Source organism: Zonotrichia albicollis, chromosome 1 (assembly GCF_047830755.1).
Source record: "Zonotrichia albicollis isolate bZonAlb1 chromosome 1, bZonAlb1.hap1, whole genome shotgun sequence".
In the NCBI taxonomy this organism is placed as follows: Eukaryota; Metazoa; Chordata; class Aves; order Passeriformes; family Passerellidae; genus Zonotrichia; species Zonotrichia albicollis.
The window spans coordinates 2705612-2725012 of NC_133819.1; the positions used below are offsets into that span (position 1 = coordinate 2705612).

The following is a 19401-nucleotide window of genomic DNA, read 5'->3' on the forward strand; positions in this document are numbered from 1 at the left end:
ACTAAAGAGCTGATATCACTTCAGCTTGCAAAGGTTTCCTGCAGCTGAGAACTGTCTGGGAACTTGGACAGTTCCAAATAGGACTGTGCTATCTGGGACCCTGCAGCCTGCTGGGGACACCCTGAACCCAGCAAAGGCTGATTTAAGGCAGTGGCATGGGGCCAGCTGCTGAGCATGGTGAGCCAGGGAAACCAAACCAAAGCACAAGGCAGGATCCACTCCAGCTGGCCTCTGCTCAGTCCTATTTGATGCCATAGGATTTAGGTTTTATGTCTTAGATCCTGTACTGCTTTAGGGTACAGGTCTAAAACTCCACAGCCTGTCAGCTGCTGTTCTCCCGTGTTTTCAGATAAAACAACTCCTCTCTGGGCCTGAAACTCAGGGACACCTGACTGTCTCAGGCCCTGAAAAGTAAAAACAAAAGTGAGCAGACTGGGGGTATATAAGTTCATTACCTGAAGCTGTAATTGGAGGATTTGATGCCTTGGGTTTTAGGTTTTTAGGTTGTTTTTTTTTTTTTTTTTCAGATTCTGTGCTGCTTTAGTGTGTGAGTCTGGGTTTCATATCAGGGGATGGTGAGCTCTGTGCACAGAGCAGGGAGACAAAACAATTCCTGCTCCAGCTGGGCACCAAGGACAAATGATCCAAATCTCAGCCCAAGAGCACAAACAATGGTGGACTGAAGATAGAAAAGCAAGGAGGATGGGACTGCATGGGCTGCAGCTTTAACTGGACAATTAACTCCAATATGCAAATAAGCCAGAACTTATAAAAATATGAGATCTTGTGACCAAGCTCTCTTTTGCTTCCATCTTGGAGCCATCTGGGCAGAGCCGTGACTGTGGCTCCAGTAATGCCAGGGTGTGGCCTTTGAAGGCTCTTCAGTAAATATCCGTTTATTCCACTTAACTCTGCCTAGCATCTTTTCCAGCTGTTTAAGACATCAGTATAACCCCAGCTATGTAAATGGACCAAACTTGTAACATTTGTATGAAAAACACATGACCATCATCCATCCTGGGTGTAGCTCCTCTCAGAGGTTTCTGACTGCCCAAGGTGAACCTTTGAAGGCCTTTAATAAATACCCACTTTTATTCTCTTAATCTTGTCTAGCTTCTGTTTCAGGTAGCCACTCCAAGGCATCATGTTGGCCATGTTCTCTCTTGTTTAGGGACAGACCTCACCAAGGCAGCGGGGAATGTTCCCTCCTGGGATGTTAGACCAGAGCAGCCTGGCTGGTACCCAGGTTTTAGACGGTTCTTTTCACCCCAAATCCTCACAGTGCCCCACCAATGTACTCAAGCAATGTGAACCTTATTTAATAGCAAAGGTGCAGAGCTAGGAATGGGAATGTCCTGATGGCATGAACTGAATGCAAATCTGCTTCTTTCAAGGTCCTCTCTGTTGAGTCATCCTGCTACTCATGCAACACAAACAGAAAAGCAATGACAGATTTCTGGGGACTTAGTTCAGCTATGGTTTGGCACACAACCTCTTTCTTTATCCTTTCATGGTCAGTGAATGTGCAAATGATTCTGGTTTTTAGAGGCTCAGCAGCTGGAAGGGATTGTGTTAAACCAGCCAATCTGATTGCCTGCAAAAAGAGATGATAAGATTTCTTCCAGCAATTCCTACACTTACCACAACAATAGATGAATAAAACAGACTGAAGCCCATCTCTCAAACAGACACTTTTTTCAAAGCCTATGAGTGATTTGATATCCATTGCATTTCTTGGTTATGATGCACTGCTTACCTACTTTGAGCAATTTATCACAGTTTCTGTTTGTATTTATTTCCTTAAAATATAAAAATTTATCCCTAGAATGTAATCAAAATAATCAATGTGTTCTCAGTGTTTAACACCTTGTACACAAGATATATCTCCTGAACCTTAAAGATCCTATAGATCTCGTGTATGTATTTCTTCCTTGTACACAAGATATATTTCATGTATCTTAAAGATCTTATAGATCTTGTATATGTGTTTTTTCCTTGTACACAAGATATATCTCATGTACCTTAAAGATCTTACAGATCTTGTATATGTATTTCTTCCTTACACTGAAATATCAGCTGTATTTCCATGGATTTGGAGGAAATGCTGCATTACCCCCTGGAGAAACCTGCTGTTCATCAGCCAGTGGCTATCATGCCCTTTATTTAGGAAAGATTTATATGGTATCTGCTAAAGGAAAATCAGGAACTGCTGGGTAAATTCTGTTTGGCAAAGAGGAAAAGATTTATTGGCCAAAAGAAAATACAGACCCATTGATCTGAGGAGAATAAAAGGGTGTTTTTTGACTGAAAGCTTATCTCAGGCAAGGGAAAATGCTATCTATAGCTTTCCAGGATGATATTCATATTTGGAGATGTGTCATCTAAGGACTATATTTCTTTCCAGTGAGGTAAGCAGAGCAAGATGTCATTATTGAAACTTTCAGTCTGGAATCCCTGCATGATAAATGCTACAGAAAAATAAAAAAAGTCTTCTTGTAAAAGTCATAATGTACATGGAATAAGAAGGATGTCTAAGGAAAGATTTCTGTTTAAAAGAGATGTATTTGATTTGATTTCTGTTGCAATTTTTTTTTTTTTTGCTTCCCTTGCCACATCGTTGACTTCATTTAAGAAAACTCAAAACTAAGTTTAACTCAAGTTCGTTTGATCTTAAGGCTTGGATCCATGCCCAGCAGAGCAATGTTCAACAAGGATGGAAGGACCCAGAGTTCCTGGGACGTATCCTGGTTTCTATGGTCAGGATTGATCATATCCAAAAAATTAAAATAAAACACTTCTGTTGATTTTTCTGGAAATTGGCCAAACTTCTCCAGAACTTACTCCAAAAATACACAGCTGGAATGCAACTCTGTACTGCATGAAAGAGGCAAATTCCTGAGGGAATTCATCGACTCCCTTTTTATCTAAGTGGAAATTCATGGTAGGACTCATGTCAATTTGTAGTGTTGACATCTACAACTGAACAAGTCATCCTGGTCAGCTCAGAGAAACAGAATCCCTCCTAGCACAGGTCATCTGGTGGAATTCACTGATTCCTGGGGCAAAATGAGGCTTTTCTGGATGTCCAACCACATTTCTCCATCTCTCCACGGTTGCCACCCCACCAAGGAGATGGAGGTGGTCAAAGCTACATCAAGTCAGCTCCACCCTGGTGGCCTGGCCACTGAAATTCCTCCTGGGGTCAATGCTGCAGGTGAGGGTGTTTATCTCAGGTGGAATTTCCTCATCTTAAAGCAAATGTTCATTTTACAGTGGGATTTTACCTGGCAGTACATTTTCCATGGGCATTTACAGGACATTTCTCAATATCCCTTCACCCCTCCCCAGTTAGGACTAAAGATGGCTTTGCAGCCAGCAGAACGTGCTGATACTTTACCAAAATAGACACCAAAATAGGAGTTTTAATGATCCACCAGAATGGGGATTCCACTATTTCCTCCCAGCACCTAAAAAGAAACAAAGCCAGACTTAAAACATCAAGCACAGCAAGCAAGCAGTCCTCTAAGTTTCTCAGTTTTCCCTAAAAGCTCAGTTTTGCTAAGCTGGGCTGTGTGAAAAGGACTAAACCTCATGTGTATGGACTGGGAATTGCCAAAACTTGCTGTGAGCACTGGTAGGTACCAAATATCCCAGAAGAAATGTCAGTTTTTTTCCCCTTGGCCATGGAATGGGCTGGTGGATGTTAGGCAGGGTGAATGTGGGGAAGGATGGTGATTTTTCTTAATTTCTCCTACACTGAGCTTTGCTGCAGGGAAATTCTATGGAAGCCATGAAAATCTATCAAAATCTATGAACAGATTCACCAGGGCTCTCCACCATTCTGGATGGAGGGGGTTTGATAAGCACAGAGCAATTGGCACCAGCAGAAAAATTAAACAAAAAAACCATTACATCCTTCTGAAAAAAATACCAGCCAGTGGTGGGGTTAGTGCCATAAATCCAGCAAGCTGCACCTGAGCTATGGATGGAGTTAGAAAAGTTAAAAAAGGTCCAGGGTGGGATTTATTTCATCCTGAAGCCAGAGCTGTCTGCACACACCACCCCTCACCTGGGAATGCGTTTTAAAGCCAAGGAGGAAATGAGAGGAAAGGACTGATATGGAAATGACTGATATTGCTTGGGACACCTTTATCTGCACAGCCAGGTGACAGGAGGTGCATTTTTAGGAAAGCATTCATGGAAATTGGGCTGCTTTCATGTAAGAATGAATTAGTGGTGCCTACTGCAGACAATTTCACCCAGATTCAGCTCCTCTAAATCCAAGTATTGGCAGGGAAGGCAGGAGGAGATGAAGAGAGGCACTTTTAGGGCACACTTCCTGAGACCTATTTTAAGCACCAACTTTAGGGTGATAAAAATTGCACTCTGTGGACTACACTGACTAAATCTGCCCTAACTCTGCAGGGGTTGGAGCAAATTTCTCACATACAGATGCTTCCAGTTAGGTGTGTGCTGCTCTTTCATTTAGAATTAAAGTGGCCCTAATTTTGTCTAGTGCACTTCATTTTTGAAATAAATTGAGACAGCCTGAGTGAAGGTCACTTTCACTTGGAGCTAGAATGTTTAAATAAAGTCTCAGTGTTGTTTAACCAATCTTACCTAATTAGGGTTTATTTCCTGTAATTTTTCTCTCCAGATAACGAAAAAAAAATCTGTGTAAGGTATTAATACATTCTGTAAATTCATGCTCTGTTTTACTCAGCACAAAAATGTAGGGCTTTAAAGCCCCCAGAAAATGCAAAGAATTCTATATTTTTATTAAGAATTTTTGGAGCTTAACAGGAATATATAGTAAGAAAAACTGGTATCCTGAATGGTTAAATGCTTCTGTCTCTGTCTCATTGTAGAGGCTATTTATTAACAGAGTAAATAAGGTCAGTTTTATGCAGATAGAGTGAAACCATAAAGGAAGTGAGTTGCCCTCAGGAAATGTGCTGGCGTGACTATAAATCAAAAATGCAGTGAGAAATCTGAGCTGCTTCTTGTAGTGAAAAAGGGGCAAATCAGGACACATTTGGAGGGGAAGAATGCATGGGAGAAAATGGATTTAACTCCAGGATGCAAACGCAAGAAGTGAGGGAATGCACACTGAGGACAGAATCAGCACTTGATTCTGCCTCTCTCTGGGGGGTTTTCCTATAAAACCCTTTCCAATTACTGCAGTCTGACTGCTTAAATAAAAGCAAGAATGAGGATTTCAGGATCAAATCCTCTTTACTTGCCCATATCCTTGGATAACTCTGGTGTCTGCCTCATTTTCTTAGCTGCACTCTATCTGCTTCTTATACAAAATATCAAAGGCTGCTGCTAAGTTAAAAAGGATGAAGAACAGATCCTAAAATCTGCTTGAGAAAAAAGAGGGAAAAAAGAATTTTTAGCTTTTTTCTGTGGGAGAGAATTGGGTGTGTTTATAAATTCCCTGCTGCATGTTTAGGGTCAATTCTGCAGGGTACAAAGCTCTGATCTGAGCACGGGGCCAAATGCAACCATCAAGGTCTGCTCACAAATTCCCTGCAAATATCCTGGCCAAGGCACTGGGAAGTAAAGAGGGGGAGTGATTGACTTAAAATGACATTTCAGGGAGACCTTGGAGAGTTTCCTGGCTCCTGGTGGCAGAGGAGAGGTGCCACTGCTGTTTTTTGGGTTGCTAAGGCTGCAGGGTTTTCCTTGGCCATTTAAAGGATTTATAAATGAAAATATAACTGATATAATTTCCTTATAAAGGAAATATAACTGAGTGCACAGGCTTACCCAACATCGAAAAAGTAAATCCTGACAATTGTCCAGGCAGTGATGAACACGGAGGGGGCACCTGAGGAGAGAAGAGAAGGTGCTGCTGTCAGAAACCATGATCAAATGGTTGCCTGATTTCATTACCAGATTATTTAAAATCTGCCTCATGTCTCAGGGCTGCTCTCCCTCCCTTCTCCACCTCTCCTGAGTGACTGAGGGGATGCCTTCCCCCAGGGGTGGGGAAATATTTCACATTTTCAACCCTCACATGCCAAACTGGCAACGTTGCCTTTCCCTCCCTGTGGCCGTGCAAGATCAGCTCACTGGAACTGCTCCCAGCACGTTGAAATTCCTGTTGAAGTGCCTGGAAAAACCTTCCAGGGGTGAAATGCAAGGAATTGGGGTCACTTGAGCCACCTACAGTGTGGACACCTGTACGTAAGGAGGTCACCACAGGCTTTCCTCAGAACCAAGGGGCAGAATTGTGTTTCTCACTCACAGGTCATCCAGCTACGTTAAATGTTTGATTTAGAACAATAAAAATGAAATATCCCTGGACTGTTTTGCTCTGTAAGGGAGCCTGGAGTGCCAAATTCACAGGTGAAGCTGCCTCTGCTCCTCACTCCATGGTCTGCCACATTTGGGTGGTTTTGTCCTGTCCTTCCTGGCTCTTTTCTCTCTCTTATCTTTGACTGGATTTAGATTGGAAATACTCCAGGAAAGACATGTCTCTTTGCTCTGTGTTACTCACAGATTGTGTACACTTTATTACCAGTGATTTCCAAGTGCAATGGTAATAAAACCAGTAAAAACTCTAATTAGTGCATCCAAATTATTAATTCATGCATAATCCATTCCAGATCCATCCCTGATGCTCTTGCAAATGATGGATGACTGAAAGGCCAAAATATCCCTCAAGCACTTGCCATGTTCTGGAATTGCCCTTTTGCACCCAAGCGACCTCAGGACACATTAGGAGAGCAAGAAATTTCCTTTGATTTAAATCATTACCTTCATGCATTTTTCTTTAAAACCTGCCAGCTCTCCAGTGCTGAAATAAAGGATATTTGGAGCACGAGGTGAGTTTAACAAAGGTCTGACCTGAGGAACTGAAACGAGACCTGCTCCCATCATCCCTCCTTCTGCCCAGAGCATGGAGAATCATCTCTGCTTTGCAGTGTGAAGCCAAGCATAGCTCCTGCTACTTTTAATGGAAGTTACTCCATGGATAATTGAGCAAATCCTGAGTACTGGCATGTCCCTGGACATGGCACAATTTTATTTTACCTTTTCTTCTCAAGATTCTTCCCTGCTCTTATTATTTCTCAGTTTCAGCTATTGAGAGCAGGCAGTAGAAAGTTATTTGCTTACTGAAATATAAATCTTCAACTAAATGGCATGAAAGGGGAAAAAAAATATCTGTTTCCTTTTTGGAGAAATAAAAGAAGTTGATCTGGTATGATTAATTTGCATAAGTCAGCAATTCAGTTGTGAGTTACTTTGTGAAGAGCTTAATTCTCTCTTCTTTACCATTTTCCTAAATTTTTTTTTGCATTTTATTTTATTTTATTTTATTTTATTTTATTTTATTTTATTTTATTTTATTTTATTTTATTTTCATTATATGATATTAATTTAATTTTATTTGATGCATTTAAGACCAGATTTGCATTAAGGCTGGAGAAATCACCAATGCAGTGAGCAGGAGGTTATCAGCATTAGCACACAGGTGATGGGATCTCAGGGCAGCTGGCTGGCCTGAATTCAGTGTCTGGCTCAGTCCAGGAGTTCTGCTTTGCTGGGATCCATCCTTACAATTTAAGGTCAATCCATGATATCAAATTCAGGATCCCAGTCAGGATCAAAGAATTCCTTCCCAATATCCAATCTAAACCTACTCTCTGTCAGTTTGAAGCCATTCCCTGTGTCCTGTCCCTCCATGCCTTGTCCCCAGTCCCTCTCCAGCTCTCCTGGAGCCCCTTCAGGCCCTGCCAGGGGCTCTGAGCTCTCCCTGGAGCCTTCTCCTCTCCAGATGAACATTCCCAGCTCTCCCAGCCTGGCTCCAGCCCTGGAGCAGCTCCATGACCTCCTCTGGAGTTGCTCCAACTGCTCCACAACCTTCTTTTTTGGGGACCCCATGGCTGGCTGCATCTCTGCAGGTGGATCTCAGATGAGGAGAGCAGCAGGACAGAATCACCTCCCTTAAACTGCTGGTTGCATTTCTATTGATGCAGCCCAGGACTCAGTTGGGTTTTAGGGCATGTTTTGAACTCATGTCAAACTTCTCACCCACCAACCACCCCAAATCCTTCTTGGGACTTAGAGGGGCTGGGTGCTGCCTACAACACCTGTGCTAGGGTAACATTATGATGCTTGTATCCCCATTTGTGTGTTCTGTTTATGCTGGATATCATGTTCTGTGCCTTCAAGACTGGTTCTGAAAAGTGAAAGTTTTGCTTGGGTTTTGTTATCAGCCACTCCCCCACAGCTGGTGGGACACAGAGACAGGGCAGTACATGGTGCTGCTTTTGCTTTTTGCTTTTGCTTTTGCTTTGCTCTTGCTCCTGTTTTTGCTTCTGCTCATTAGTTAGTTCAGCTAGGCAGTCTGAATTTTCCCTGGACTGTTTTTCCCTTCCTTTCTTTGGACCAACTCGAACCTGCTCCAGGCTGGGCCCTGGGAACACCAAGAGTTTGCACCCCATGGCTGCAGCAGCTGCCCCAGCACCGGAGGGACTGATAACAGAGTGACCACTCCCAAGAGAGACTTTCTGAATTTGTTATCTTTTCCAGAGTGGTGTCACCTGGTATTGTTCATTCTGTGTGCTGGGGATGCTGTGCCTGTTAAATAAACAGGTTCTTTCCACTTCTCTCCGAGGAATCCTTCCCAAACTGCTGGGGAGAGGGGCCGTGTGGGTTTGCTTTCTGGAGGGGCCCCCTTTGGAGGTTTTCTCCCAAATTTGCCCTAAACCAGGACAACACCTCTGCCCCACCTGAGTGCGCAGGAATCTGTGCTAAATTCCTGCTAAAATCACCAGTGAAGATCCCCTCCCAGAGGAGGAGCCACGTACCCCAGCCGATCAGGATGTACCACCAGAAGTATTTCCTCTCCGAGAAGAAGGAGATGACCAGCAGGGTGTGAAGGTACAACCCCTCCACCAGCAGCCAGAAGAAGTTGGCCATGACACAGTACTGGAAGAAAACCATCATGGCCTTGCAGCCCACCTGGAAGAGAAGAAATGAGCAGTGGTGAACTGTTGGAGCCCTGGGTGCTGAGAGAATTTCAGATTTCTGTGCTGACCCTCAAGAGAACACTGCATTGACCTGAGTCCATGGAGAAGCTTCCACAATGGAATGATAGAACTGGGATTGTGGGTGTGGTGTTTGAATAGAAGTGATATCACAGGGTGGGAAACTTAGGGTCTAAGGGTTTAGAATATAGTAATAGATATAAAACAATATAGGGGTTTTAAAGCAGAAGCTGGTCCTTCTTCTTCACCTTCTTCTTCATGAGTTTAAGTAGTATTGTGTAATTAGATAAAAAAATCTGCATTAAAGACCATGTGTAGTTAGTTTTTAAGTTAAAAGTAAAAATAACTTGTGTCATTTCTTGATTAGACAGTTTATACTTAAAAATATCTTATAAAAAAAAGATACAGCTCCATTTTTAACTCATTAGAAATAAGTACTATTAAACTCACACTTTATGAGACTGTAATGTAAATAAGAACTAATAAATATCTGAGTCCAAACAAGAAATACCATCTCACACATTTAGTCCCAACCTTAACAAAAAAAAACCCAAAAAACCAAAACCAAACCAAAACAAAAAAAAGTAAAAAAATCCACATAGTGGTGCCCTGTGTTAGGAACTGCAGCACATTCCCACAAGAAAGAAATTTCCACCAAATTACCAGTGATCCTTGCTCTGGGTGTATCTTTGGGGTTGCTTTGTGCAGCACCTAAACTCCTTATAGAATGAATTCTGTGGTGAAAAGTCTACAAGAAGTTGCTCCTCTTTAGGATAAGAAGGACTGGGATATGTATTTTTAAAATAAAGGATAAGCAGGAGAAGCAGGGCAAGCACACAAAAGCATGCAGAGATTTTACTGCGGTGGAAGGAGAGAGATTTGAAAAGGGAAGGTGAATTGTTTACCTTCAGGAAATGAATAATTAAACACAGTAACTTGCTGTGGGCAGATTTCACTGCAGCACAGGTAATGGGAACAGTTCCCTTAGCAAAGAAATAAATACAAATGGAAATTTCTGACACTTAAGGGCAATTTCTGACACTTGGCACCCACTGCATCATGACACATCCTCCAGGTGTTGTCAGCAATTGCCCTGCTGCTTTCAGTGGGTCTGCCTGGTTGACACCCTGCATTTTCTGGGGCAAGAGTTTGCTCTCACTCCCTGGTTGGTGGCACTTCCCTGGTGTCCTGCACGTGTAGAATGTTTAATTTAGAGCAACAATTTTAATTTAAAGCACCAGTGACAAGACCCCATTTTCCCCTCTACTCCTCCCCTGCTGAAAGCAGTTGCTACAAAACACTGGTTAAAAGGAGAAGTGTGGAAAGAGTTTTTTCAATGCCACATGTTTTGGGAGGAACTGTCCCCACCCTCACCCCTAAACCCACCAGTGTTTGGCCCTGGGGACCCTGCTGGGCTCCTGATAACCATCTGGAAGGTAAACTCCCTCCCAACTCAGAATATTCTGTGTGTGAATTCAGGGGCTGCCTGAAGGAGGGAAGGTGGCACAGGGCTGGGCTGGCAAAGCTGGGGATGCAGCAACCTCATCCCAATGGCATCACCGTGCCATTCACATTTTCTGAAAAATCCCTTCACCCAGGATTCTTCTCCTGGGAAGCTGAGAAGCCTCGGAGAAAAGGAAAACAATTCTTATCTCATTTGCTTCTCCTGTGTTGTGCTCACATGTGGAATGTGTTTGGAGATTGTTTACCCACAGGTGACTGTTCCATTGGATTCTGCTGTGAGTTGTTTTCACTCTTTGGCCAATCAGTGCCAAGCTGTGTCAGGGCTCTGGAGAGTCAGGAGTTTTCATTATTATCTTTTCAGCCTTATGTCTGTATCCTTTCTCTATTCTTTAGTATGGTATAGTATAGTACAGTAAAGTATTCTTTATTATAATATAATATTATAAAGTAATAAATTAGCCTTCTGAGAACATGGAGTCAGATTCATCATTCCTCCCTTTGTTGGGGATCCCTGCAAATACAATACACCACCACACCTTTGGTTTCTACCTGATTTTGTGTGCACGTGGCTGTGTGACAATGCCACCCATCCTCCCTTTCCTCCAAAACCTGAGTGCCAGCTGGGTGTGTCTGCAGCCAGCAGGGATCTGTGTGTGAGTGAATTACTTCATGGTTTCACTCTGTGGGTGTTTGGCCCTAATTCAACAGCTCCCAGGTGAGACACTGTCAGAACCCAGGACATTGCTCTGGCTGCCCTGGAGGACTCCAGACCCTGGCAGGGGGCTCAGAGACCTTGGCACGGAGCCACAAACACCTGTGCCTTTGATTGTAGCCCATGGAAACAATTACCAACTTTGTGTGAGCTTTTACAAGCCTCAAGGGTTTGAGTAGAATGAGAGTTAATTTATCACGGGGTGGAAAAGTAGAATTTTGGGGTTTTAGAATGGGGGTTCAAGAGGCAAGATGGAGGAATCTGGGCATGTTCTGTCCTTCTTCTTCTTCTTGCCCTCCATCTTCTGCTGTGATGGTGACACTTCTGGATTGGTTTAGAGCAGAGACAGACTGTCTAACACAGGTGATGGGTATTGGAAAATTATTGTAAATAAATGTAGGGGGACACAGTATGGTAAAATGAAGGTAATGCAGAGTGTAATCTTATTCCCCAATGAGTTGCAGCTGGACCCTATTGCTAAAGATTAGGAGCAGGTCGGATGATGACAGGCAGCACCGGTAACAAATAAGAACTAGTGGCATAAAAGAGTGGATTGGTGGGCAGTCAGAGGAGATGGCTGCTGCAAGGACCAAGAACAGGCAGTGCTTAGATAAGCTGCCTGTGAGAAACTTTGAGGTATGAAACTCTGAGGCTATGGAATCCTTGCACCATAATGATAATAGAACTGTTGTGACATATAAGACAACAAATAAAGCACATATAGTTTTTAGTATAAAAAGACACCACCCTAAGAGTGGTCAGAGTGCCTCAACCTGACCTGCCAGACAGGTCTCAGCAGGTCAGAGAAAGAATGTTATAGATAAAAGAAAATAAACAACCTTGAAAAGCAGAGAGCCTTGGTCGTGGGGCTGGGAAAAAATGCTCTTTAATACCTCAGGAGCCATTTCAATCACAGAAAACCCAAGAAGGTTTGAGGGGGCAGATCTGATGCATCTCAACCACCTGCCTGTAAAACAAGGATTTCCTTTGGGGACTGTGCACCAGGGGATCACTTCTGGATGTGAACTCATGGCAGAGGCAGGACACAGCACAAGGGGCTGCCAGGCTTCACAGCACAAGGGAAGGCTGCTCACAAACAGTGCACGTGGTTTCTGCCCAGCAGGAAAGAAAAGGAAATCCCTCAGGAAGGGATTTCCAGCCTGACTTTGCAGAGCTATTGCTGTACAGAGAGAAAGCTGTGCTGAACTTGGGCTGTGACAGCAGAAATTGCAGATCCAAATCCGTCTCCTCTTCTCCCAGCACTGGCAATCATCAATTTTGTGGCAGTCTCTGGCCTTAATTCCTCCCTTAAAGGGATGGTGACTTGTCACAAAACTGAGGTGGATCATGCTTAGCAGTTGGATCTGATCATACCCTAGATCTGTCCAACCTTAATAATTCTATAGTTAAAATAATTTATTTATTTTATGGTTTTATTTCTCCATGCACATGGGCAGCAGCTGGGTTTTGGCAACTTCTTCTTCTGTTCTTGGGTAGCAGATCAGTTCTTTGCTCCTGGCTGAGGGATATTTGCTTACTTGAGCATTTCCTACCATTCTTGGAATTTTTGGTTTTACCTGGAGAAAAGACCATTTTGTACAGCATTTTGAGTGCATGGCAGTAATGCCTTGCAGCCAGGGATCTCTTGTGGCACTGGAACAGAGCTGGATGCATTGTCCTGTCCTTAAAATTAAATAAAGACATTTTTCCACTGCCTAGGCTTGCTACTATTGCCTAAAGTGGGTAAGTTTAAAGCAGATATTTCCATGAGAGGTGCAGTTTGATTGCTGATGATCCCATTGATCCTTTTTGTCAGTGGCACATTTGGAAAACAACCCTTCCTGGCTTTTGGGAGACCTTATTCCATGCAGTACTTGGTAATGGGTCTCCACCTTCCTGATTGATTAAATTCAGCCTCAGAGAGGCTGGTTTAATGCAGGGGAATAAAATCCTCCTTTATGTAAGATATCTTACCCTTTAGATGACAGGCACAGGGCAGAGATGAGCCATTGCATCTCTAGAATTTATTTTTCTCCATAAAGAGCAGAGCTCACGATGTGTCACTGTTGAAAGACTAACATGGGCTATTTTTAGAGCAGACATTTTCAAGAGAAAAAGCTGAATTACATCACTGCCTTTGCTACTCTCTCTTCTCCCACAGGCTCATTTACAGATTATTTCCTTGCCTTTCCTCAGGGATCTTGCTGTGCTCATGTCCACAGCAGATGTGGCAGTGAGATGGTTTTTCCCTTGGTTTTGTGGCTCTTCTCTTGTTCCTCTCTTTAGAGCTGCATCAGGGATGTGCCATTTGCTTTTCCCATGAAAATCCCTCCCTTTCCACGTGTGTTTCCAATGGCTGAACTCTGGGAAGGGCTCTGCCTCCAGCCAACAGGACACTGGGTTTTTGACCCCTCCTGACAAACTCTTGGAGCCCAACACATTTGTGCTTCTCTATCAATTTCTCACAGCCAATAAGAAAATTTAATTTTGATTATTGTAAAAGAAAAGATTATTTCTATTGTAAAAAGAAAAAGATTATTTGCTTGACAATGGGGCCTGTCTTAGACCTGCTCAAGGGCTTTAAAGAGGAAGAACCAAAGAGAAGGGACACAAGGGTTGAGACAAGAAGGCTGAGAAACAACCCTGCCATGTTTTTTCCTTGTGCCCACATTTTACTTTTGGGTAATGTTAGCCCTGAGAAAAAATATCTTTCTTTTCATTTTTTAGGCGAGTCAGCTGGTCACTACATCAGTTTTATGACCCACCTATAAAAATACAGTTCAGATGCTGGAGGCAGTAATTAGCTCAGAGCTGAATCTGCACTGAATATACATTCATCATTCTCCTCAGTGGCAGTAACTCATCCATAACTCCTGAAATTAGTCAGTCTGGACCAGCTGAGGAATTTATCAAGCTCAATAAGAGCAGCTTAGTAGAACAGGAATTATTCTGAGTTTTTGAGGTACACACACACCCAACACACATCCATGATCAACCTCCTGTGAATGCAACAAAACTCTATAAAAAAAGGCAATCAACTCCACAGAAATGCCAGCACAAACTTCTCTTGCCTTCTTTAGCAGGGATAGGGCTTGTTGCAGGTTTAGGATTTGGGTTCAGGAAGGATTTTGAGCAAAGAAGTACAAAGGAGCACTTGAGTGAGTGATACCCCACAATCCGCCACAGCTGGACAGGGAACACTGGAGTCTCACAGCCCCAGATACAAGAATCCCCATCCCCTGTCCAGAATCACGGAATAGTTTGAGTTGGAAGGGACCTTTTAAAGGTCCCACCCTGTATGACCCCTCCTGTGTGTGGACACAACCGCTGTGCAGACCCCACATTCCTCCCTTGTGCCCATAAACTCTGTGGCTTCCTGAAGTGTGGAAGGTTTGAGGCAAGGCACCAAGACTTCTTTAAATCAGATTAAAGATATATTGAAGGCATCCCATGCAATCCTGGTCAGTGATGCAGCTCCTAGCATTATTTATGGAGTTGGGATGGTGCATCCAGCAAAAAATGTGGGTCCAAATTTGCCTCAATCCATCAATCATGAAACCTTGAGACCTCAAAATGCTCCTTTAAGGTTCTTTGGTGCTGTAACCTGGGCTACCACCAGCACTGCAGCAGGAAGAGATTTACACTGAGATTCCTGCAGGTGTCTTCCACAGAAGACTGATAAAAACTCATTTTCCCAGTGACAGATTTATCCAGCACTTTTGTTTTATGTTGCCCAGAAGACACGAGTTGTGGAAGGGCTGCTGATTGACTGGTGCTGCACTTGCACACACAGCAAAAGCTGATCTTCTCCCCAGCCTGGTCAAAGAGGATCCCTTGGCCTTATTTAAAAGCTTTTCATAGATCCCACTCATGACCTGGAAGATGGGACAGCACTGGGCAGGTATTGCCTGCTTTGGAGATGCTGAAATGAAGAATTTCCAGCACAGGGACTGGCCCAAGCCTACATGTCCATAACTATAGTTCCACTTCAGACACTCATAATCATAATTAAATTCAGGAATACATCACTTTTGAGCTGTTACCACCTCACCCCTTCTGTTGAGACATCAACTTTAACCAAAGCATAATGAAATCTGTAATAATGACCCAATAACCAAATAATTGCTCTGCTTCTAAGGCAACACAACATGGTTAATTCCCTATCTCACTATAATGGCACTGGAATTCATATAAGTGTGAAATTCCCAATAATTTTTTAACCTAACTGCTTTGCTCATGGCTTAACATGGCCCATTAATTTCTGTGCATGTAAAATGGAGATGTCAGGATGGACTCAGTTTCCAAAAACATGTTTTCAGTTTTCACAGGGGATTTTTCTTTGTTTTTAACTTAACTTTTAGTTCACAGAAGCAGAGAATCATTTGGTTTGGAAAAGACTTTTATTATCATAGAGTCCTACTGTAAGTCCAGCATGACAAGGCCACCACTAAACTGTGTCCTTGAGAGGGAGAAAGAAAAAGAAAAAGAGAAAGAAAAAAAGAGAAAGAGAGAAAGAAAAAAGAGAAAGAAAAATAGATAAAAAGAGAAAGAAAAAGAAAACAAGAAAGAAAAAGAGAAAGAAAAAGTAAAAGAGAAATAGAGAAAGCGACAAAGAAAGAAAAAGTGAAAGAAAATGAAAAAGAGAAAAAGAAAACAAGAAAGAAAAACAGAAAGAAGAAAAAGAGAAAACAACAAAGAAAAACAGAAAGAGAAAGAAAAACACAAAGAAAAAAAAGAAAGAGAAAGAAAAAGAGAAAGAAGAAGAAAAAGAAAAAGAAACTAACTTGTGCTAACTTAGGCTTAGCACACCCAACCTGTTGTGTAACAGCAGCAAAAAAGCAAATTAAAAACAAACAAGCCAGACTGCCTGGCAAAAAGCCATCCCTTTAATTTCTTCCCTCAGTTTAATTGCAGTTGTAGACCAGGTTCAAACAGGTGGGCTACAAAAAAGCCCCACAAAGTTTATGTTTGATAATCAAGGTGAATTGTCTTCAAAAACTCAAACGAGAAAACTCCTCCTAAATCAATTCGGTGCCTTTGACTCTTTCCCTCCCTATCACAGGCTGTGACAAGCAGGGAATCTTCAACAATAAATTGCTGCACTAGTGAGTGGTTCTGCAGCTTCTCCTAGGACAGAAATTTAGGATGTTAGGAACAATATCTGTGAATGAAGAAATGTGATTGAAGAAATTCTTAAAATGCACTCTTGACAGAAGCAATGGGGCTCACAATGGACTCCACTGTGAAAGTCTCTGTGAAAGCAATTTATGATTTATCAGGATTTATGAAAAATAAATGACCTTCATGGGAATAGTAATCTTATGTCTTGATGATGAACCTTTCAGAGGCTTCAACTCTAAGTATAGAAATGTATTATTAACAGCACAGGCAGATCAATTTAATTGGATTCACGGTCAGTGCCTGCCTCAGGCACAGGAAAAAGGGGTCTCAAACCCACATTTTCCTGTTAATTTCCTGTTCTGCACCCATCGTGCCTTAGAAACATAATGCAAGAGCACTCTAAAGCCTTACCAGTGGCTAATTAATTCCATTTATCTTAACCTGCTTTCCCTCAGGTCACAACCCATTACATTTTCATGCACCCATCACTGCCCCGAGAGCATGCCCTGCAATCCTTGCCTCATGTCAGCTGTCACAGGGCAATTTATGAAGCCATTATAACCTGGATTTGTGTCTGGCCTTGTGGATTTGTTACCACTTCATAAAGCAGAGATGCCATTCCCAGATGGATGAGCTGGGCTGTACAGCCTGACCCAGGCACATCCCCCTGCCTCAGCCAGGTAAGGCTTTCGTGCTCCCATCAAAACTCTGCAGCAATGGAGACATCAGGAAGGAGCTTTTGGATCTATTTCTATCTATTTCTATTTCTATTTCTATTTCTATTTCTATTTCTATTTCTATTTCTATTTCTATTTCTATTTCTTCTATTATTTCTATTTCTTTCCTGTGCCTCTTCCACCTGCAACAAGGTTGGGCCATTGATGAACCTGCATGGAGCACTGTATTCCTCATTAGAGAATTATTTTTGCAGAAAGAGCTCAATCCAAAGTCATATGAAATACGAAGTCATATGAAATCCAAAGTCCCAAGACTTAATTTAAAGATGATTTAAACTTGGCTTTTCTCTGCACTTTCACCTCCTCAGTGCCAGCTGAAAATGGCAAGGCATTTATAGAAACACAATCCCAGAATATTTTGGGTTGAAAACCTTAATTATCAACTAGTGCCACCTCCTGCCATGGGCAGGGACACCTTTCACAGTCCCAGGGTGCTCCAAGCCCTGTCCAACCTGGCTTTGGACACTTCCAGGGATGAGGTGAGGATTTACAAGGAAATTACACGAGACAGCCTCTATTTCATGTGCAAAGCATGGCAGGGGCAGATCCTGCAGTGATTAAAATAAATGGAGTTGCACCAGTAAATTTTGTCTTGAAACAAATGGAGTTGCGCCAGTGAATTTTGTATTAAAACAAATTGAGTTGCACTAGTGAGTTTTGTATTAAAATAAATGGAGTTGCACCAGTAAATTTTGTATTAAAACAAATTGTGTTGCACCAGTGAATTTTGTCTTGAAACAAATGGAGTTGCACCAGTGAATTTTGTATTGAAATAAGTGGAGTTGCACCACTTGACACTGATGAAAAATGTAGTGCACGTGGCTGCTCTTCATGTCTTGCCCACTTCCCACGCAGGCTTCCTCAAATCCAACACTGGATTCAGGACTCAGGACAAAACTCTTTTCTCTGCTTTCCCTCACACAAGAAGCAACTTTAAGCCCCATGACTGTGATCCTCAAGGCTATTTAAGAATTTCTCTTTGCTGATTTTAACAGGGGTTATGTAACTGTCAGTCTTGAAGGACTCAGCCTTTCTATTTTGTCTCTTAGGAATTCCTGTTTGATTTTTGGGAGCTGTCTTGTGAGTATTTCTGAGATGCTGATTATCTCTGGCTGGTCTAACCTGGGTGTCAGATGACTCAAGAGTTGAGTTCAGGGGTAAAAATAGAATTATTTTAGTAAATGGGTTAACTGTGCTTGTTTTGTCAATCACAGGATAAAGGCACTCATGAGCACACCTGCCAAGTCAACCACAAGGCAGCAACTAAAAAGAGAAGGTAGTCAGGGTTGTAATAAAGCCCTTCCTCTCATTTTTCCCATTTTCCCTCTTTTTTTGGTATGTTGGTGCCAGCCCATGATGGTGGCACTGCTGTGTCCAGGATTACAGACTCACTTAAGTAAAGAAAATTCCTCCTCTGGAGCTCTGCAGTCTGATCTTCATTCCTGGGTTTTTCCTTCTGCCTCCATTCCTGGGTTGTTTCCTTCAGCCTCCATTCCTGTTTTATTTCCTTCAGCCACAATTCCTGGGTTATTTCCTTCAGCCACAATTCCTGTTTTATTTCCTTCTGCCTCCATTCCTGGGTTATTCCCTTCTGACTCCATTCCTGTTTTTTTTTTCTTCTTCCTCCCTTCCTTCCCTTTACTTTTTCTTCTCTTGCTTTGCATGATTTACAGTTCTCTAGGACTTGTTTGGGGTTTTTTGTTTTGTTTTATTCTTTTTTTCCCTTCCTCTCTGTTTTGCTGTAAACCTTAGATTGTAGCAGTGATCATCAGATATCACCCAAGGAAACAGCTGACTCTCTAATACTTGTTTGGCTTTAACACAATGCATAAAAAACCTTCTACTGTTCCATTTCTCCATCAGCCTGCATATCATGGTGTTCCCACATAGATCTGAGTGGCCTCACTGCTGGAAATGAAAATGTATCTGTCTTCAACTTCCATAAATAAAATTAATTTAGGGGCCTCTAGCTGTTATCAGTTTGTCCTGAGGGAATTACAGTAAAAAACCACCAATTTTTCACTCTGAAAATATGAGATATGCATGCAAATTCTCAACTACTGAACTCCCACTCTCCTTTGCAAAGAATCATTTTTGTGTTGGATTTTTTTTTGTTTTACTGGAATAATACAAAAGGGACAAGATAAATGATGTGATCTCCCTTGGCTGAATCTCCAGCAAGGGCAAACTTACAGAGCTCAGAAAAAAATGTCAGCTTGAATTTAATCTGTAGAATCTGATCTTTGTTTACAGCAAACTGTTGGCTTTGTCTTCAGCAGGGCTGGAAATGTAAGTGGTTCATCATTACGATGCCATCCAGATATGACAGTAATGAAACTATACCAAAACCTATCCCTAAACCCAC

The 19401-nt window shown here is 42.3% G+C and overlaps 1 protein-coding gene across 2 annotated transcripts in view; it reads right to left on the bottom strand.

Moving 5' to 3' along the window:
- Positions 1–19401, bottom strand: part of VIPR1 (vasoactive intestinal peptide receptor 1) — a 127376-nt gene that overhangs the window by 14909 nt on the left and 93066 nt on the right. For both annotated transcript variants that reach the window (XM_074542797.1, XM_074542851.1), the window contains 3 exons: positions 8823–8976; positions 5773–5833; positions 3398–3467 (listed from right to left, as the gene is read on the bottom strand). In XM_074542797.1, the coding sequence (XP_074398898.1) occupies positions 3398–3467; positions 5773–5833; positions 8823–8976 (285 nt within the window). The remainder of the gene's footprint in view (positions 1–3397; positions 3468–5772; positions 5834–8822; positions 8977–19401) is intronic.